Genomic DNA, 22,143 nt, shown 5'->3' on the forward strand with positions numbered 1-22,143 from the left:
ACTTTTGATGTTAAGATTCATATCCATCATGCAGTACCATCAGGGAGCCGTCTGATCGGTCCCGACTTCATTCTGCAGCATTACAACAACCCCAGACTTACAGCTGGAGTCATAAAGAAGCCATCTTAAGAGGCAAGAAGGAAAAGGAGTCCTGCAACAGATGGTCTGGCCCCCAAGGAGCCCTGATCTCAACGTCATGGAGTCAGTCTGGGACAGAAGAGACAGAGGACACTGAGACCGACTAAGTCCACAGAAGAACTGCAGCAGGTTCTCCAACAACCCACCTGACAAGTTCCAAGAAAAACTGTGCTCATGTGTACCGGGGAGAATTGGTGCTGCTTTAAGGCAAAGAGCGTTCACACCATTTGACTGCTGTTTACTGTCCTTTGTAAGAAGTTGATTGATAAATAAAAACCGTTCATGGCATTAGTTTTGAAAGCATCCTCTCTTTACTTTTAGTGCCCAGTAATGCATACAGTGGTACACATTATAGCTGGTTTTGGGGTACTGATAGCATCCCCATGGGAACACGCTTGTTTTAATTATGAAACTATTTATTACTATCACTTTTCTATTTTTCAGTCGCTTATTTATATGTGGTTACTGTACGCGATGTGAGGTTTTTGTTTGTTCTAATTTTGTGTGAACTCACCAAACCAGATTCCCATCAACTATGCTGAAATGGCAATCACGCAATGAATCTCGAACATTTTTGAGATGAGTCAAGGTTAAATAAAACTTGTGAAATTCCAAGTAAGGGAAAAAAAAACGGCAACACGTTGACTCATTGTATATGCCGTAGTGTAAATGAGACCGCCACTGAATGAAATGCTACCAACTCTGTCCTGTGGGTTGCCCCATTGTCCCAAGCACCCTCCTTATGTTTACTACTTAATTAGATAAAAAAAATACCGGGGGTACCTGACGGCTGTCGTGTTGCTTCAAGTAGTCCCGGGGCAGTGAGGACATTAGATAGGCCGACGGTGACGTCCAGGAGGTGGGAGCTGTTACTGAACGTGGCCAGCGGGCTGCAGCACTGACTCCACCGCGAGCTTGTCAAACATAACCAACACAGTCGACATGGCGGACTGGGGTGAGAAACTAAGTTGGGAAGGATAGCTATCGGCACATCACCCGCTTTGACACAGTCTTTGTTTTACGCGCCTAACACTCCGTTATTGTCAAATTCGCTCGTTAAATGTGGATTGGCCTAACGAATTTCATGCTGTCGTTTTTACAGACGCTGACAACTTCGAGCCGGAGGAGCCGATTAAAAAGGCGGCAGCGCTGGACAAATGGGAAGGCGAAGACGAAGATGAAGATGTTAAGGTAAATTAACCTGACAGACACTAGTGCGGTCCGAGAAGGGATTTAACGCAGCCAACGTTTGTCAGGTGAACGTTAAGCGAGCGGTTAGCCGGTCAGATGAGTTTGAAGCTCTCGGTGGGTAGGAGGACTGTCGCCCCGGCTGTGGTGCCATGCTTCGCCGCGGTCTCTGGCTGCCTGTCAGTCCCAACCCCCGAGCCTGTGTTAGCTTAGTGCTAGCTGATAGCTAACTCATGTGGCTCCACCAGGCAGCCCGTAGTAACTCCAGTTTAGCTAACGGTAGGCTATTACTCGGTTTTCATCGGTTGTAGAGGGTTGGGATTCAATTTAGCTTCTGGACGCTAATTTTGTTTGTTTTTATTTTGAAGCCGACAGTCAGCGATGTAATTCTTGGATAGCAGGGCTAAATTTGGATAACGTAGCTTGAAGCTAACCTCTCCCCGGGCCACTTAGCTAGCAAACTCGCTAGCTCCCCTGTCAGGTTGCGTCTAGAATGAGCTTTACCGTTAGGTAACTTCGACGATAGCGTCGTTAACTTAAGTGGTTTGGACTACTTGGTTAATGTGGAAGGTTATCTCGTCCTTGTCCAAAGTTGGTTCCATTAAATGATCGTAGGAGATTAGCATTTGTGTCCCGTCCTGAATTCCCACAGCTAGTTACGTTCAACATGAGGCGGCGTTAGCTTGCTAACCAACTCTAGCCACAATCAGATGAAATCATCATCTGGGTTGATGACTCAACTGAGCCACGAACTAGGCCTAGAAGTTTCCGACTTTACACCAGGCGTGTTGTAGGAGGCTGGTGTTCCATTGATGGTGCTATACAGGTGGTTACTACCTGAATGTTGACATGGTCGCTGTCCAGAAACGTCAGACAATTGACCCAGGGAAAGTGCTGGTAGAGGCCTCTTCATTTGTTCAGGTTTCTGTCACATATGGTGCCCAAACTAAAGGACCTGATGCTTTCATGTCGTCCGTAGTACAAACTGTGTGGCATGCTTGTGGCAATCCAAGGACCAGCACAGTCAGTTGCACAAATTAATTTGAATTTGTGATCCCAAGTGTATTGTATTAAGGTATGCTTGCATTTCCACTATGCACACACAACAGGCTGCTTGTCAAAGCTCATTGAGTAGTGTGTAAATCTCTGTTTTAAGTTGAGTTAGTTATTCCATTTAAAATTTGTGAAGTATTGATTTTTATTTATTTTTTTCCCCCCCAGATAAGAGATTAATGAGGGAAAGGTCTGTAATTATTAATGAAATTAAAGGATAGGATTTAAATGGTTAACAACAATTATGTGGATATTATTGGAGTGCAGTGCACCACTGATCACTTGGCAGACTATGAACTGCATGTTTGAACTTGGTTTTTGGATCAGTCCCCAGCACTAGTGGTGCTTTCTGAGGGCAGCATCAAGTAGGGCTGATGTGTTTTCCTATATCAAAATATGGAAGGTGTATGCAAAACCACTCATAAAATAATTGAAAAGCAATAAGCAATGTTCCCCATTAAAATACAATTTCTTAAAATGTGTCCAACAAAAACTTTAACAACTGATTTTGTTTGTTTTCAATCACAGCTTGTACATTTTCATTCATCTGACAACAATTATTTGTCGAACAACAAAATACCATCTGAGATGACATGATTTCACCAAAATTTGATAAATTAGGTTATTAAATTATCACCCATCCCTAGTATTAGGGTATGTATTGGTCTGGATGGACTTGGATTCATACAGCATTGCATACTTTTGTTGCCCCTATCCCCATGGACTGTACCTGTTGTGTAGTTGTGTTGATTTAGGCTGTAAATCCTTAAGTGCTGGAATTATTAGGACAATGGGTGTAGATATCGGTCTTTGTATGTAAAATTGAATGGTTAAATGGGTGTTTATGGGTATTGTTTGCCATTTATCTGATCAGTGTATCTTATGGGCTGTTTTTGTGTTAGATGGTGTTTCTGTTATTCAGATGTATTGTATAAACTTTCCAACCGGCTCATTTATTTTTATAACATTAATTGACATTTGTCAAAGTAATGGATTTTACACAGCTTGCCTGTGTAGCCTGAATCAAAAATGCCAACTATCTCACCTTTTTTGATTTCACAGGACAACTGGGATGATGAGGATGATGATGAGGAGAAAAAAGCAGAGGTGAAAAAAACAGGTATTTATTTAATTGCCACCTGTTCCACATAAACATGATTTATTGTATTGCATGTTAATCAGTGGCTAAATTTCCATCTTTTTCTGCAAATTTACATTTTATTCCATTATATTAAGCTTCAGACACAAAGGTTTCTGAAAAGAAAAAGTTAAGTGAGAAGATCAAAGAGAAAGAAAACCGGTTAAAGAAAAAACAACAGGAACTGAAGGAGAAAGAGCTGCAGGATAAAGTGAGTTTTTTGTTTTGTTTTTGTTTTTGTTTTTTTCCTCTAATACACAAAACTATTGTCCCCTCTGTCATCTTCAATATTTTAATTTTGACTTTGTGGCATCTGTCAACAGCAAGAAGTACTCACTCCTGAAGAACAACTTGAAGAGAAGTTAAGAGTGAAGAAATTACAGGAAGCCGCAGATTTGGAGCTAGCAAAAGATGCTTTTGGTAAGACAGGATCACCTTTGGGTTAAAAAGAAAAAAAGTTTACAAGCTTAGTAGTCTTCCAAAATACAAAACTTTTTGTGTACATGAAACTAGCTTTTTAAGAGAATGTGCAACTTATATTTATATTTCATGTTTAATTTGTGCTTGGATTGTTAAAGTCTTTGCTTGATTGCTCCCTTGGTGTCTTCTACTTTCAAAGTGAGATATCCTGTTGTTCATACTGTAGATGCAATGTACTGCAACTCATGATTCATTTTAATTTTAACCTGCTCTCATATTCATGCTTAGCTGTACCCCGTATGTAGACACGGGTTGTGTGTTCAAGACCGACAAAAAATAACATGCTTTTCTGAGATATTAAAGGATTTTTTCTTCACCAGCAAAACCCTCTTTGTAACCAGGTTGTCAAAACATATAAGCATTTCTGAACCCCCACCATTATTTTCTTAGCCTGTCCCTTATATGTATGGTTTTACTAAAAAAAAAGAAGCATCATGAAGTATCATTCCAGTAAGTTGTGTTTCATCACCTTTAAACATGCTTTAACAAAGCTTGGATTTAAAAAAAAAAAAATGTTATTACAAATGAATTGATAAATTATTTTACTCTGTAAGGTTTAGTTTTTGTAGTAACTCTATACTTAAAAAAAATTCTCAGTGTTCCCACAATCTGTTGCTTTTTGAGAAATGATAAATACCATCTGACATTTTTCACTAGAACTGTTCTTCCCCTGTACTATACATAACAAACTGTTGTTAAACCAGAACAACTTCAGCATGTTCTGAAGGGGTTGGCAAAAATCAAGTGTGCATACAGTATATGGTTTATAGCCCGACTGATGCTGGACTTTTGAGACAAATACTGATATCGATATTTGTGAGTTTTAAAAAATCTGCTAATGACATCAGCTAATAGTAAACGTTTTTAAACAATCATAACATAAAAAATCTTGATATGGATCCCTCAGGTGGTTTTTTTTTAAATTTTAAAGAATTATGACCAAAACACAATCTGTGCGAGACGGTTTACAGTTGAAAAATCAACTTGCCAGTACTCTCTGGTGGACAAACTATGTAATGGCGACACTGTTTCTAAATTACCACAAACCTAGTTTGCCCACAACAGCCTTTTCTGTACTGCAGTTTTTTTGTTATTTTGTAATCTCAGCACCCTCAACATTCAGCAGAGATTCACACCCTTCAGCTAGATTGTTGGTATAAACACTAGCAATATACTGGAGGTCCAATGTAAAAGCAGGGCGTTGCATCTTTGATTCTGTATGTCATTAGGAGACATCAAACTGTTTTTTAAATATTTTTTCAGGTGTCAGCAGCACTTCGAATAGTGTCACTGGGATTGATACCATGTGTCCGTCCTCCAAAGAAGACTTCACAGAATTTGAAAAATTGCTGAAAGAAAAGATATCCCAGTTTGAAAAATCTGTGCATTATTCAAGTTTCTTGGATTCATTGTTTCGGGAACTCTGTATTTCATGTAAGCCTAGCATCTTTTGCACTCATTTTTATTAAACAATATACATTATTACACATCTTCAAAATGTCAGTCAAAACATGCTTGACCAATAACTCTTTTTCTTCTTCCTCTTACAGTGGAAGTAGATGACTTGAAGAAAATCAGTAATTCCCTTTCAGTCCTACTTAGTGAAAAACAGAAACAAGAAAAAGTGAGTGACCGCATGCTTGTATTTTTATATTTACTCATCTATTAATTCAGATCTGTAGTTCCTATTCAGTAGGGGATGCTGTTCACCTTGCATAGTCACTTGATGTGTACTCAGAGTGGAAATCAACTAGTTTGTTCTTTAACACTCCTGTGGTTTCTATACTGAATTTTTATCAATATACATATATTTGGTAATTCCAGTGTAATATGTAACAGTTAAATCAGCTGAATACGCATTAATAATTTAGTTTGTTGCATCGTTCAACCAGAGAAGTCTCAGATCAAATTAGAAAGCCCTTTTGCTGCAGATGTGTATTCATATATAATTTCTATCATTTTAAGTGACTTTTATTTGCCCATATAGCAAAACAAAGGAAAGAAGAAGAAGAAAGGGGTTATACCTGGAGGTGGTTTGAAAGCACAGCTGAGAGACGACCTTGACTATGCAGAGTTTGATGGGGGCTACGCCCAAGACTATGAGGACTTCATGTGACACTGGCTCCATCACTACTGCCCTCCCGACCCTCAGAAATGCAGCTGTACCTTCTCATGCTGTCCAGTGCCATCCTGGAACATCTGAACTATGTGTTGCCCCCTTAATTTTGCTTCAGTGACCAGAGGGACTATACCAGGGAGCATCCAGTCTCACCAACTCTTTATGTTCATACATATGGAATTGCCTTTTCTGTCTCATTCAGCCTCGACTCAAACACACATGATCATGTATCTGTTGGGTGACCCAGCTTCAATGGAGAATACATTGTAACTGCTGATGTCTGAGTTTTGCAGGGCTCATTTTTTATTAAATGTTTCTCCTGTCAAAATGGCAGATACAGTATTGCAGTTATAAGTGTAGTGACATAGAAACACAAGGTTCTATGCAAATTCTTTAACCAGAATGTCATGTATATATTATAGGTCTCACTTACCTGTGGATGATTCTCTTACAGGAAAGTATATAGTATCTATAACTTTGGTTGCCAAATGCAGAACAATTATTCAGCATTATTCATCTTTATCTCTGGAAAGGTTGCATTTTGGGTGATTTTGAGACTGATGCAACATGTAAGTAGTAGTTGTAATTTTACGGAGAGCACATGACATTCATTGTAAGATAAAAGGGATAGACAAGTATAATAAATGTGACTTTAAAACCTCACAGCCATTCTCTTGATACATCTCTGGAATATCCTTGAAAATTTGGCGCAAAGAGTGCTTATACGTATTTTTTGTGCATGACAAAAGTAATTTACTAATTTGATTTATACTAATGCAGCAAAAGTATGGATCAGGCAAGGGAATTAACTTGCTACAACTGGTCTCCTAATCATTGCTTCTGCAGGCTTGTATCAAGTGTGATGAGGAGCGGGGGCTTATGGGCTTCACCCCACCATGTCTTCATATGGGCTACAGTTAGTTGAAAGGGGTGCATTTCTCCTTTTCTTTTCTAGCAATTGACCAGTTTCAATGTTACATGGACAATTGGATACATTATAATGTGGAAGATACAGCATCTGCGGTGTTTTATAAGCATCTAATTTAATAAATCACTGGTCGAAAGGATAATTTGTGTTTGTCTTTGTTTACAACATCAACGAAAATCTTAAATGTAATAAGCAGACGGCTCACTGATTACTGATTTTTAAGGCACATTTAATAAATACTCTATTTACAATTTCAAGTAAATAATTACCACAGTACAGGTGAAAATGTAAAGTAAGACAAAAACAATGCAACTGTTCTTTGGAAAGAAGCTGCAGGAAATAGACCTAGCTTTGTTTAGTTACATATTCACTTAAATTGGAAAAAAAAAAAAGTCGATATAAAATGCTTGTATCAAAACATAAGGTTAACACTATTCACTCATTTCCATTGCAGGTATTCATTTGGTTTCTATATTGCCCAGTGTCATTTAGCTCGTAGCTTTTGTGCGTCTTCCTGTAGGATTTCTCGTGCTACGTCTTCGACTGCTGCGGGGTGCATTGGCCCTCTGTCGGCGTCGGTTCTGCCTTCCTTCTCCTCTCACGACACTTGTTATTGTCTGACCTGGAGAATTCTGCCGGGCCTGGAAGACACTCTGGTGATTCACCTCACGATCTCCACAGGTGAACGTCAGTGCTACGCCCTCGTTGCCCTTCATGACACGAGATGTACCATCGGATGTGCCATCAAAGCAGCGTCCAAGTGCAATCTCTTTGGCTGTGCGTGGATCCTGGTCTGTCACCGTATAAATTCCATAGTTATGGCCCAGAGGGTCAAGAGGCGCTAGCATGGTGAACTCATTGGTGTCATTGTTGACAGCTAGGGGCAGGTGGTTGACCAGATAATCCTGAAGAATTGCATTGACATGGTCTCTCTTACAGCTTCCTTGTGGAATCACCTTCACGAGGGTACGATCTACACGTTCCTGATCAAACAGCATCCCACTGCATTTGAACTCCACGCACACAGCTGATAAAGTTGCCTGGTCCATGTCACGGATGCTGCGAGTGTCTCGGAGCCCATAAAGCTGGCCCACTGTCTTGGGATGGGTGCCACCCATGTTGTGGGACCGCACGTTGATCTCATGTGGGCTGTTGATTTTGACTTTAATGTAGCAGGCCCGGTATTCCATGGGCTTTGGCCACCAGCTCAGGTAGTCCTCTGTCCAGCTCATTGGGTCATCTTCATTGAACGGGACTGTGTTGTAATCATAGCGATCTCCTTCCACTCTTGAGAAACGGAAGTGTGCTGCACTGAATGGGGCCTCCTCACATTCTTTCAATTTCTCAAATGCATACACTGGTCCATTGCCCTCCTCGGCTGTGTTGGCACTTGGTTTTGCCACATTGATGCTGAATGCTGTTTTCTTCACCCTGGGGTCTTCATGGTCAGACCGCCTGTAGTTCAGTTTACCCAGATAAGGCTGGGGCACTCCAATGAGGTTGGGATTTAGTTTTGGAGCAGAAGGGACAGCCTCCAGTTCCTCCCCGCCAAGGTTGGCCATGACATAGGCAGAGTAGGCATCAGCTTTTTGTTCATCACAGAAGGCAGGAAGACAGGCACCATTGGGACCAGTGATGACACTATCAAATCGTCCCCAGGCACGTGGGTTAGAGGAGTAGCCAGCTGCGGGTTCCATGTTTATGAGACTCACCACAACACCCTCCACCTGCTCACTGGGCATAAAGCGCTCACTGCGGAAGGCCCTCACTTTCACATAACACCTGCGGTTCTCTGGGACGTCCAGGTTAAACAGCCGTCTCTCTCTGATCTCCATGTTACCAATCAGAAAGGTTCTCTCCTCCCTTTTGCCTCTTCTTTTCTTCTCCACTTGCAGACTTCCCTCCTCCTCCCACAAGCCAGTATCAGGGTTCAGTGACCACAGCTTCATGGTGTTGAGGTGCTCAGGCATCTTCACCTGAGCAGAATCCAGGAACACCTTCACTTCACCTGCGTTCAGGGGCTCATTGTTTTCCTCACTTCTGAAGTCAACTGAGAACATACCATAGGTTCGCAGTGGCAGGGTATCTCCTTCATCTCCTACAAAATTGAGATCACTTTGAGCTGCAGCAGCTGTGGACATGTCTCTTGGGTCGAGAAACGTTACACTAGCATTGACGTTACCCGTGAAGACTTCTCCATTCTCCTTATAGAAGGAATGGGGAGGAATCTGGATCTGAACCATTGCCTCTTGGCCCTCCATCTCCCCAAGCTCCAGAGTGTTGGTTTCTGTGGGGCTGATGGTGACAGGAGCTTTCTTTCTCAGAAGTTTGATCTCATGGTAAACAGCCCCTCCTTTGCTGTTAAATGGAAGTACTTTTGTGGTGTTGACAAATTTCTGCATATTGTCCACAAAAGTCAGGACTAGCCTCTCTGTGTCTTGAGGGACCTGGATGGAGAAGGCCCCTTTGTAGCCTGTGCGGCTGATTCTGACTCCATTCATAAAGATATGCCCAAACCTCATCGGCTCTCCATTATCTGCAGCAATGGCCCTACCATGCACAATAGCCTTGGTATCCACACATTTTTGGCAGCCACACTCAGTCACCACCATGGTGGGGAGTTGGTAGCCCTGGCATGTTAGCTGCCTCTCCTCCATCTTTTCCACACCACAGCAGTAAGCCACTTTGTCTTTGCACCTGATGACATTGTCCAGCTGTCCAGCACATGTACTTGAGGGGCACTTGCCCACATCATAGTAGAACGAGTCTGTGCTGTTTTGGTAGCAGTCATGTGGAAGACGGATGAGGTGGGAATCAGGCTTGGGGTTACACGAATGCTCATTTCTACCTGTGTTTGAGATGCAGAAATCAAAATGTTGATTTAGTTTGATCATACTGTCATCTTTCTAAAGTAAAATACAGTATGTACTCCATTGATATTACTCCACTTATATATATATGTTCCTGTGTATTTAATATGCTTTTATCAATTTAGCAAGAACATACCTAAGACTTTGAGTGTAGCTGGTTTGGACTTAATAGCCCCAGATGGACCACTTGCTCTGCAGTAGTACTCCCCAGCCTGTTCAGGATGCAGATCTTTTAAGACCAAGGTGTTCTCAGACTGCTTCTCCAGAAGACTGTTGTTATGAAACCTGTTTGTTCACACAGAAGGAAAGACAGACAGAAGATGCAAAGGCATGGAATATATTATGTTTTTGAAATTAAAAAAGACAAACAAACATTAAATGACTCTATGGGAGGCTAGAGTTGTGTGTGTGGTCTCTGGACTGTAATTTCAATATAACAAGTCCTACCATTGGTACTTGTCCGGCTGTGGCGTTCCTGCCACTTTGCAGCAGAAGGCAGCAGTTTGTCCCTGCCTCCTGGCCTTGCTCACAGGGTTGCTCAACACTTGAAGCTTCTCTGAAAAATGACAATTGGAGTTAAAATATATTATCCCTAAGTTTCCTTACATGCTTAAAAAAAAAACTTCCTTTTCAGTAAATATGCAGCTCAAAATTTTTTCATATCTTAATTTGTTATAGCTACAATGGTAATGTGAACTGTAATCAAATATTTTGCTATAAATCCACAGACATTTATTGTACCTGTTCTTTTTAGCTGGACACTGAGGACTGAGGTGCGTTCAGCACTGGTGGGCACAACAACATTAAGGTTGGCATGACCCTGCAGGCTGAATGTCAGCGAAGTGTTGCCATCAGGGCAGATACCAGGGATGCGGAAATGTCCGTTGTGGTCAGTAAGGGTAAGAAGCTTGCCATAGCGAAGGATAACAGCCCCTTCAGCAGTGAGACCTCCAGCACCACGTACAGAACCCAATAGGATGTGCTCTTCACACATGCATGTGTCACACTCAGCATTCACCCTCCCCATCACACATTGCAGGGAGCAATCTTAAGAGTAGAAAAAAACGAATACAAAGTTTAGTTGTTCACAGGTTAGCTATTCCTTTTTGTGAAAATCTATATCAGATGAGGTTATGCTAAGTCGTGACCTGACTGAATTTAATTACAGAAGAGTCTGTCCAACTAAACCGAGGCTAACTCACCTGTCTTTGGGCACTCAGGTCCATTGCATGCTTTCCCTTCTACTTTAGGGCCACTACAAGGCATAGAGTGAGATTGGCAATTTCTGGAGCGAAGTTGGACCCCCACTTGACCACAGAGGGCGGGGCATGGGCTCCAGTCTGACCACGCTCCCCAGGTACTCTGAATGTTCTCACTTTTATCTGTTGGAAAATAGAGCATTAGTAATATTCAAACCAACACCCTGAAAGGAAATACACTATAATTTGCATGTGTATTACCAGAAAGTTTCTGGAAGGAGGAGGAAAGTCAAGTTTTTAAAAAGGTACAGGACTCAAGAGTGCAGTATCTTGCCTTTACGCTGAGACCATATTTTGATATATGAAATAAATATCCAAAGGTGCTACGAGACCTAACCTTTGGGACAGAGGAAGCGGACTGCGTAGTTTGAGCAGTTGCTTTCGGGAGCTTGCTCCTCATTGAGGCACCAGAAGCCCACAGTGGGGTCTGCATGGACCTTTTCGCCAGTTTCGCGGGCTGGGACCCATTCAGTGGTTCTGGCTTCGATTGCCCGTGGAGTCTCACAAACCCGGGCACGGTAATAGAAGCGAATTGCATCCAGCTGCTCATAGTCTCCACGACCTCCGGGGTGATCAACATTGAACCATGTAGTCCACTCGTAGTTTTCTAGACACAGAGAGTACAGAAACAAATGTGGCCTGAATAGCAGCTTATACTTACTGTGTTAGGAATATGACTAAACCCATAAAAAGATCGTGTATACTTCTGAATACATATTTGGTTTAGAATTTTAGAAGAAAAGTTACCATCAGAGTGGTAGACAGCTGGACTAAACTCTTTGTTGTCCTTTCTCCATGACCCTGCAACAGACAAATAGAAATGTTTGATTAATGCCTTAACTGTGTCTCACATGATTTGTGTGCCATGCATTCATACATGCATATGTATACATTTATGTCTGGCAATGTGCTTTCGCTACTACTCCAAATGTTGCTTTCTTGAAAATATAATTTAGAGTCTGTGAATTGAATTTTATGTAAACACGAAATCAAATATTAGTGACTGGGCAGTGATTCCTCTCTCTATACTACTAGTGCACTGGGTGAGACACGTCAAAGATAAATATGCATTGCCTTTTGATGAAAAAAAAAAAGTTTTCTGAAATAATTCAATCTACGATAATGTCAATCTTGAGTTAACTGTACATATCTGTAAATATGTATGTAAGAGTTGTGTTTTGAAAATGTAACTACATACGAGTGCAGTTGTGTGTATCTGTAAAATCTGCAAACTCTAGTTCAGTTGTTGCTGGCTAACACAGACTGTCAGTTTCGAACATACAGGGTGACCAGTCTTGACACTGATTGAGAAAAACTTAGTCAGGGTCACAGAAAAATACAGCAGGGGGTAACAGTGATTTAGAAAACATGTCAGCCTAGTTTAGTTTGAGTAGAAATCTGCAAATAGGAACATACTATCAGTTGTAGACCGATGCTTGTAGAAAAAAAAAACTAAATCATACATTAACATTCAATTTTCTTTTGACTTTACAGTGTTAAAGCCAAGATTTCAGTCTAGAGTTCAAACTGTTTTATCAGCCTGCTTCTAATCTTATTGTATTGCAATGCACGACTCTTTTTTTATGATTAGCGTACATTTGCAAGTCTCCCCATCTGACTATTATTTAAAATTAAATGTGTGTATATTCAGTACAGATGTGGCACTAACAACACCAGAAACAAGAGTCTGAGCATCTTCATGAGGAACCCACCTTGAGCAGTAACAACAGTGGCTGAGGTGATTCCCAGGATGAGGAGAAGAGGCCACAGTGACATTTTCACTCTTTGTCACTATGTCTGGCCCTTGAACTTTCACCTATGGTAAAGTGCGTTTCACACCAGGGAATCCAAAGAAGATAAGAGTCCAGCAAAAAATGATACTTCAATGGAACTTTAGTGTTAAACTTTAATAAGGTGAATTTAAAATAAAATAGCATATATCAAGAACAAAAAAAAATCTGTCTATGGCTATGTTCCATGCTTTTTGTCTTTGAGGTTTTAGGGGAAAAAAAAAACATGGATGGACAGAGCCCCCCCTCCCCAAATCACATTACACATCTGTGTTAGCCATCACCATTCATCAGGGGAACACAAACATTTCTGCATCCACTGACGAAATACTGGCAACAAAATCCACCCACACCCACACAGACAGACACACAAGGTTTGAATTTGTACACTAGCAAAATTGTACACGACAGACATCTGCCTTCACGCTGAACGATCGGAAAGAATAATGATACAATAATTAATACATTAATTAAGTTTGGACAGAAGGAATCACATGCAATAGATTTGAGTGCAGTCATTATAAAAAGGCCATTAGCAGATATGCAAGTTACCAACAGTAATCTGAAATAAAGACTAAGGTAAAAATAGATTATGATTCAAATAAAAATGACAATACTATTCAAACTACAGGCTCTGAAATTAGAATGAACCGTCCAAGTTCTGCAGCATAGTTTAAACTTAAACCACTAAAACACTTGCCTATTTTGCTGATCTTGTAGTTTTTTAAACCATGCATACAATAACCATCCAGTTGCCTCTAGAGTGTGATTTTCCCTCCTCTGCCTATTTGATTTAAAGTACATAGCAGATCGATGCGGACACATGAACATATTTGATAATCTGTTTTTTCCTTACCTTCTTGTTGAGAGCACAACCCTGTTTTTTTTTTGTAACGGAATGCCTCGCTTTACTCTTTCCCTCCTTTTTCTTTCTTTATATTTCTGTCTCACATTTCTCTCCTCCACCTCTGTTCTTCACTCTGGTTCAACACCCTCCTTCACTCTCCCTTTTATACCTCTTTGCCTCTGCCTGCAACACCCCTGCCTCTCCTCCCTCCTCTCTTGGCAGTGTGCCACAGTGTCTTTTGATTACACTATTATCCTTATAATTTATCACCTTCATTGTACAGGCTTGACACGCAGTGGTTATTAAATAGTGCTACATCTGAAAGAGGGACAGTCAGGGGGTCCGAGTAACAAATGCCATTTCAAGATTAATGCTGACTGAGTCAACTGGGCATTTGCCCAGTTTCTCCGCTGCTCTCAGCCTGCATGTTTCTGTTTCATGACTCTGCATTAATGAACAGTACATGCTGATGACTGAGGTGATCCACTATTTGATCGTGATAGTGCACACTGGCTTTCTTATGTGTTTTAAATACCTTAAAGCACATACTAGAGCTGAAAAACAGGAGTCAGTGTACATTTAGAGTAATTCCTGATAAACGTCACATATTTTGGAATTTCTCATTTCTGTTCAACATTTGTAGCATCAAATTGTATCTTCTAGTTAAGACCATCTGACAAAGTGGTTTATTAAAATGCAGAAACCATTTGAAAATATTCTCTTAAGTAAGTTTTACATAAATAACCTTCTGCTCCTGGTTTTTACATCTCCTGCAGCTATGCATCTACATGTTATGTAATGCTAACAGACCAGCCACAGTTTCAAATCTGGCAGTTTGATTAGAGCCCATTTATTTTACAAGCCTATCCGCAATCACACAGTGTAAATCTGACACCGATTTTAGACAGATTGCTGAGTGAAGATTGTATTATTTCAAACATTTAACTCATGTCAGTATAAATAAATCTTAAAAAAAGATTTTACCAGCGCACATTGAGCAAAACCTTGTTTCAGTGGGAGAATAAAGTCGGTCAGCAAACAATTTATATATCCAGCAAATACAGAGCAACATTATAATCCATATAAAATTATGTTTCTGGTCTGGCGAATGTAACTCCACTCTCTTTTGGCTCTGTTGTTTTGGTTGCCAACTCCTGAGGCAAATATCCGGCTCTTCAGCTGCTAAACGCTCTACTATGTTCACAAGCTAGTCAATAGCTTTGTCTGCTGTTTGGTACTGAGCAGGTAGTGCACAGGGTTTTTACAGCTTTTCCACTGCAAATGACTGGCTAATGTGGCCTTAAACAACGCTATGAGAGCGGTGAGTGTGAACCAAAACAGTGAAGTCGCAGGCCTGCAGACCTAAACAACGAGCTGAAAGACGCTCTAAAGGGTGCTAATTCTCCGTGTTCGACCCCTTTCCTACTACACATATACATTTATCATCCCAGTCTAGAAAAAAAAGAGAGACAGATTCAGACACAGAGAGGGATGATGTGGAGCAGATTCTAAAAATACACTTGTGTCAGTCATGCCTGTTAGACATCCTGTAATTGTCAGTATCCGTTGTTTTTCCGCACAATATTCGTTAGCTGACCTCATCGTGTCAATTACAAGGCAAAGAACACCCAGGAGGGGAAGTATAAAAACTTGGTGCTGCGCCTCAGTCTTTCCAGGCTTCTTTAAGTTCCCAGGCCAGGTGAAGGGACAAATGCCTGGTTGGGGTCAATCTCTGGATACATAAAGTAAATTGTGCTTGCCATGTGTAGACACTACTTTTGAAAGGGCATGAAGAGGAACCAGCCTGAGCAAAACAGGGTCTGACTAGAAAACAGTCCTGTTTCGACAAACATGTTTACCTTCCACCAATTATCGTGTTCTCTCAGCAGAGGACATGGTAAGTGTCAATGTGTGCCAGTGTCGGGAAATCAGGAGGCGAATTAACAAAAGACCAAAAAAAAAAAAAAATTTGCTCCAGGGAAATAACTGTTGGTGAAAATACATTCATTCCGGTAAAAAAAGAACTGGTGGAAAAAAAACAGAAAACAAAACCAAAACACCAACGCGTATTGTTGTGTTCATACTACATGTTTTTCTGTAAGACATGCAAGTACAGATTTTTTCATTAAACACATCTCAATTTAAACAAAACTAATAGCAGTGTTTACCATCCTCATCAGTAAAACAGACTTATATTCTACTTCAAGTGAATTCTTTGTGAATTTCATCAATATTGCTAATATTAAAAAATCTTTATCCAGTAGCCTACATTGCCTGGACTCCAGATGTCAGGTTCTTTTCAAAGACAGAAGCTTTTTGGTAGCGGCGTGTTTTTCTAACATTTACGAGCAGTTTAGTGAGGACAACTTTATAGCACTTATTAGGTCCTCAAAGGACTTTATGTGAGAGAAGCGATAAATGGACACACAAACAGAAATACGCAAATTGGTCTCTGGGCAACAGAAGAAGACACAGTCCATGTTTCTGACAAACAACAGTCTGTAACTGGATTCCAGACAGGTACATCATGTTGGGCAAAGTCTGTGCCATTACATCAAAAAGGACTTTTTATGAAAGTGATGATTTTTACTAGTTTCCTTTTTTATTTTGGTATGATTTTAACAAAGTCCACTATGTCAGGCCAAAGGTGTAGGTTTTCTGTCATCAGGCTGGTATTCACTCAGCCTCTTGCAAAATTTGTCATCAACAGTAAATACTTACTTTGCTTAACAGTGAACATTTTACGTGACAAACAGAAAGTTGTTTGATTGTTGTTTTTTGTTTTATTTCCCTGTTTGGTTTCACCATTTGTTTCATTTCAGGTCTTCGTCAGACACTCAGCTACAGCAGTGGTTTTCAGTGATGGAAAGTAACTAACTAAGTACATTTCAAGCACTGCATTTACAGTAAGTGCAGTTTTTAGGCACATTACTTAAGTATTTCCATTTTTTCCTACTTTCCATCCCACTACATTTCAGAGTACTTTTTTCACCACTATATTTATCTGACAGCTGTAGTTACCTGTTACTGTACTTTAAGATTTTACATATAAAAAACAAACAATCTTATAAAATATGATGCAATAGATTACACTACCCAGAAGGATATAAGTTGTTATAATTAAACTCTCCCCACCCATATACAACACCAAAATGTTGCTTACATGTAGAAAAAAATCAGTAATAATAATCCAAAGGGATAAAATACACTGACAAGGGACATTCTGCTGCATCATGACTAAGTTTGATATTTTCAGTAAATTTAAAATTCTACAATGTAGTACTTATACTGTATATTTATACTCATGTGTGTATATATTTATATATTATTACTACTTTTGCTTAAGGAAGGTGAATCCTTCTTTAAACTGTCACTTTGTCTCCTTCAGTTGTTTACAATACGATCACCAATATACAATATGTATGTGATTGACAGGAGTTGGTATACAGGTTGATGTATTGCAATGTTTAACAAATACAGTGTATTGTAACATAGCACTGTGAATTGAGTATTATTCCTTTAACAAAGCACAAATTCCTGCAATGTTTGTGGTTGACGCAGCAGAATGTATCATCACATGTGGAGGATACCTGCCACTCACATTAACAGGGGATGCGGGCTGCGTTCTTTCATGTTAGTAAATATGTAGGTTCTTATTGGCAGCTCAGAACACAAATAAAATCAACATCCTGACTTAACACACCATCAATTACTGCGCCAAGCTGGAGTCAGTCCCAGGACGGAGGATGACAAGCCAGAATCAGAACAAACAATGCTGAACTACAAACACCAGATATGATTAGATTACTCATGTCGGCTGGAGCCAGAACCCAGAATAGGTCACAGTTAAGACAAGTTAATGACAAAAGGTAAGTACAACAATTTCAGGGTTTTAGGTCATTTCTTCAACCCTGCATAACTGTCTTTTTATTCATTATTTAAATGCATAATGGAAGCAACCTAAGTTGTAGTTTTATGTCAGATACAACTCATCGTTTTTTTAGCTCAATAATTAGACACTGTTCAAGATGTAAAAGTGGTTGAAAACGGACTAACTTACTGTAATTCTATAGTGGTGGAAAGTAACTAAGTACATTTACTCAAGTACTGTATTTAAGTACAATTTCAAAATACTTGTAATTTGAATATTTCCATTTTCTTCTACTTCATACTTTTGCTCCACAACAAATCAAAGGCAAATATTGTACTTTTTTTTTTTAAACTCCACTACATTTAATCATATTAATGACTATAGTTACTTTACAGATCCAGAGTCATAATACAAAATATCATCAACAAACAAATCATGTATAATTATCGGTTAAGAGAAGACTTGTTGATCCCTTGGGGCAAATTTCACAAGCTACCAAGAATTACACAAACTGATTAAAATGAGCTCAGCCTTGCCAGTTGCAAAATTAAAGTTGCATTAAACACATTAATGCATCAATAGTTATAATCCAATAATATATTATGATTTCCTCTGAAATGGGTCACTCTGTACAATGAGTAGTTTTACTTTTAAGTATATTTTGATACCAATACTTCTGTAATTTTACTTATATAAATTTGAATGCATGACTTTTACTTGTAATGCAGTATTTCTAAACTGTGTTACTGCTATTTTTACTTAAGTAAAAGATCTGAGTACTCCTTCCACCGCTGCATTCACCTCGAGATTAACAGTATTTATGCTCAACAATACTGGAGCTATCGGGTTTAGACCTGTCGGTGTCAACATGCTGTATTCAGTCCCTGATGAGTGAAGCTATTTCAGTTATCTCTGTCTAATCTTAATAACAATCTGCCAGTGCTGGGGTGTAGCTCTTGAGATTTTTCTCATGAGGGTCTCTGTGGTCCAAACCAATTTCATCCTCAATGAGGAACCCTCTCCTGGTAATAGAAGTTGTCTGTTTTCATCAGAAATGTAATTCTTGTACACTGAAAGATGACGTCCCTCCCTAAAAGCCAAATGTGTTGACTTCTAAATGTCTTGGCAGTTTCTTTGAATCCGAATCACACTTTTTTTCTCCCCCAGAGCAGACGTAAAGGAAGTAGAGTGGGTTCTCCCCCTCTCTGTGATGCCGGGCCCCTAATGACAGTAGCAGAAGTTGCTCTGCATACTTTCACTGGTAGAGTCATTAAAAAGGGACCAACACCACCACCCCCACCACCACCACCAGTGCTCTCGGCATAACCTCTGCCTCCTCTCTGTCCTGGTCTGCTCTGGAGAAACATTTCATGAAGGTTAGTCTCTGTCCCGGCTACAGGAGCCTTCTCTGTTTAACCAGCCGCCACCGAAACACAAAAACGCTGTACTGTATGCTCCTCAGCTCTACAAGTTAAACGATAGGGTCACCAAATTTCGAGTCTATCTTATAACAATACTCACGTGCCCATTTGCACTTCGAAAAGTGATACTGGTTGCACAAGTACTGGTCAAACCCATAACTCTTTCAATGTACATGGAGGCATGTGAGTATTATACCAAGATGGAATTGAAAAAAATCTAGGACAGCAACTAATTAATATTTTCATTATCAATTAAACTGGCAGTTACTTTCCTTGATTAACTGACTAATTGTTTTGTACATAAGATGTCTGAAAACAGTGAAAAATGCCCAGTATAATTTCCCAGAGCTCACCAAATATATTGCTTTGTCTAACCAAAAGTCCAAAACCCAAAGATATTTCATTTACAGTGATATTAAAAGACACAAGCGGCAAATCCAGGAACCAGTGAAAGTTCGGTGTTTTTGCTTGGTGTATAACTGAAACAATTAAGTAGCTGCTTATTCATTTTCTTTTTAATGACTAATAATCAGGTCTAAAAATGTTAGCCTTTCCTTTAACTTATAGAAATAGTATATTTTACAACAGGTAATCTTGCGTTTCTTAAAACCCTTGTTTTAAGCATAGTCAAACTTGTTATTGTAGTCAAACAATAATAATAATAATAATATTATTATTATTCTATTATTAATATTGTCATTACTTTATTATTTTATGATGATTATGATGATGATGATGATGAAAATGAAAATAAAACTGGTTGTGTCTGTGTCTCAGAGGAGGAAATGTTATTGGAGATTAATATATGGTATGAGTAGATAAACCGCAGAGGAAGTCTGCAGCACAGACACGCTGAAGGTTGACAGACTGTTCTTCAACATCTGACAATTTAATTATTTCAGGGTGAGCACTGTAGGTTACTGAAGTAAGTGAGAACAACTGTTGTAGCTTAACACGTTCACCTGAAGACCGTAAGGATTTGAATTTGTCACCAGAGGTACCCATTTAAGCCTTCTACTAAAACATTAAATAGACATCTATATTTCACTTGGCACTAGTAAAGTTTAACTAGAGTGCGCATTACATCCGATTTCAGGTCTTGGGTAAAAGTAAAAGCACAGGGACAACTTCTTCTAGGCAACTTAGTTCATGTTAAAGACTGTCACATAAATGAGACAGGACTCTGACAGCAGACCTAAGACAGTACAATCGCTTAACTCTGCTCTCACCTAGAAGATATCCTTCTGCAGCGCTTAGCATCTACCAACAGCCACAGCTACTCTGCTAACTGTTAAGTTTGCATCTGGGCACAAAAATAAGGACATCATAAACCGTGTAATTGTGTCCAGTGAAGGAAGTTAATCCACAAAATACACTCAGTTGCCAGTTTATTAGGTACACCTAGTCAAGTCCTACCTTCATGAAGATTATAATGTTCAGTTATAACACTGCATCATACAGAGAGGTGTTTCCGATATCTAACCTCCCCTCATTATTATGAATGGAGAGGACAAAATACTAGGAACATCTGTCAGTATATGAGCAATTAAATTCAACAGCACCACACTGAAACCTCAAAAATGACCATGAAGAAACAGTTTCAACACAAACTCAACACTGTAACTTTCATGACAGATGATTTATTCCAGGACTGTTGTATTGGGCTGCCTTGATTTTAGCTATACCTAACCGGCAACTGTGTGTAAATCGCCACAAAAATAAATGTAATTTTAAAGAATGGTCAAGATAAATAAATTTGGTCATAATTCCTCTGTGGAAACTCAGTGAGGCCTGACGTACTAAGATTAGAAAACGCAAATACTGTGGATGTTTATGAAGTCTCTGTTTCATGCTTCTCTTTAACTATGGCGATCCCACTAATGTCCAATTTATGGCAGTGTTCCCACTTGGAGAAAACAGCTTTACCTTGCACATAACTAATTTTTCATTTGTGCAGAAAATCTCAACAACCCTGTTTATCAAACATATCCCTGATGATAAAGTCACTGATTGTCAGTCACAGAGAAAAATGGGAAAGAGTGAACATCTGCACGATGCAAACCGTGATCATGACCACACGTGACCAAAGTGCAAACTTATTTCCACCTACACGCCTGTAAAGATACGTTAACCAGGATATAAGCAGAGGGAGAGGACATGTGTTTTTCTGCTGACGCATTATGGAGAGCACATGTAAAGGTTAGGGCACCTCCTTCTTGTTTTCTTTCCCCGGCTCCAGCTCAGTAAAGCATGAAGACATGCAGAATTAAGAAGCTAGATTAGAAACATGTGCAACTGACCTGGAAGACAGATGATAAGTGCTCGACAAGGTTGTCTATTTATCTTCTTGATCGTGGTTTGGAGACCTCTGGAGACCCCCCGTCCTAAAAGGTCCGGAGGAGGAGGGTATTTGACTTGGAGAGGAAAAACGGAAAATTCTCACCTAAAAAAAACAAAACCCTTTGTCTTCACATTATTGTAACCCTAAATTTACTCTGCTCAGGTGCACTCTTTTTATATATATATATGTATATTTATATATATAAGAAATCATTAAATACAAAAACAAAGTTTGAGTTTTGAGTCTGAGTGTTACCTCAGCTCATCTTGGCACAACTTGTACCTTTTTAAAAAGTTTAAGGTGAAAACTGTTCTACTGAACAGGTTTCACAAACCCCACCTTCTCACCCACCGCTCTACAAATACTTCTGATGTTGCAGCTTCTTGTTCCATCCTCTTGTCTGTTTTTGTTTTGTTTTGGTGATGTCTGAACTCAATAGCAGGACTCAGCAACAGAGCAGGTAGGAATGCAATGAGATTTACTTGATTAAAGGCAGTGGTCAGCACACATGGCAAGTAGGCAGCAGAGGCAAACAAATCCAAGAAGTGAGCTCGGAGGCAGGGAAGAAAGAACAAAAAACTGCAGCCCTAGGATGACGCAATAGACAGGTAACTAGTGATGGTGGTTAGGTATAGTATACACCGAATGGCTGCTAATGAGGAATGCATGGCAGGTGAGGCTCAGGTGACTCAGGACTACC

At 39.8% G+C, this 22,143-nt stretch overlaps 2 protein-coding genes across 3 annotated transcripts; one reads left to right on the forward strand and one right to left on the reverse strand.

The window, feature by feature from the left end:
• The first annotated feature begins 978 nt into the window (after window positions 1-978).
• Window positions 979-6,779, forward strand: eif3jb (eukaryotic translation initiation factor 3, subunit Jb). The gene is made up of 8 exons (XM_040135953.1): window positions 979-1,093; window positions 1,241-1,329; window positions 3,442-3,499; window positions 3,622-3,728; window positions 3,841-3,937; window positions 5,261-5,431; window positions 5,548-5,621; window positions 5,985-6,779. Exons 1-8 carry the CDS (start codon window positions 1,081-1,083, stop codon window positions 6,111-6,113), a joined length of 738 nt encoding a protein of 245 aa, XP_039991887.1. The 5' UTR covers window positions 979-1,080; the 3' UTR covers window positions 6,114-6,779.
• Window positions 6,780-7,290: 511 nt separating this feature from the next.
• LOC120797886 (cartilage intermediate layer protein, nucleotide pyrophosphohydrolase) lies at window positions 7,291-21,832 on the reverse strand. 2 transcript variants are annotated; one of them, XM_040141779.1, is made up of 10 exons: window positions 21,783-21,832; window positions 21,403-21,486; window positions 12,886-12,989; window positions 11,921-11,974; window positions 11,511-11,780; window positions 11,117-11,296; window positions 10,656-10,961; window positions 10,362-10,470; window positions 10,051-10,199; window positions 7,291-9,892 (listed from the first exon to the last, which is right to left on the reverse strand). In XM_040141779.1, the coding sequence occupies exons 3-10, from the start codon at window positions 12,947-12,949 to the stop codon at window positions 7,533-7,535; spliced, it is 3,492 nt and encodes a 1,163-aa protein (XP_039997713.1). In that variant the 5' UTR covers window positions 12,950-12,989; window positions 21,403-21,486; window positions 21,783-21,832; the 3' UTR covers window positions 7,291-7,532. The 2 variants fall into 2 exon arrangements, with proteins under 2 accessions (XP_039997713.1, XP_039997623.1); XM_040141689.1 differs by lacking the exons at window positions 21,403-21,486; window positions 21,783-21,832 and adding an exon at window positions 13,820-13,900.
• Between the last annotated feature and the right edge of the window lie 311 nt (window positions 21,833-22,143).

This window comes from Xiphias gladius, chromosome 1 (assembly GCF_016859285.1).
Source record: "Xiphias gladius isolate SHS-SW01 ecotype Sanya breed wild chromosome 1, ASM1685928v1, whole genome shotgun sequence".
NCBI classification, from domain to species: domain Eukaryota; kingdom Metazoa; phylum Chordata; class Actinopteri; order Istiophoriformes; family Xiphiidae; genus Xiphias; species Xiphias gladius.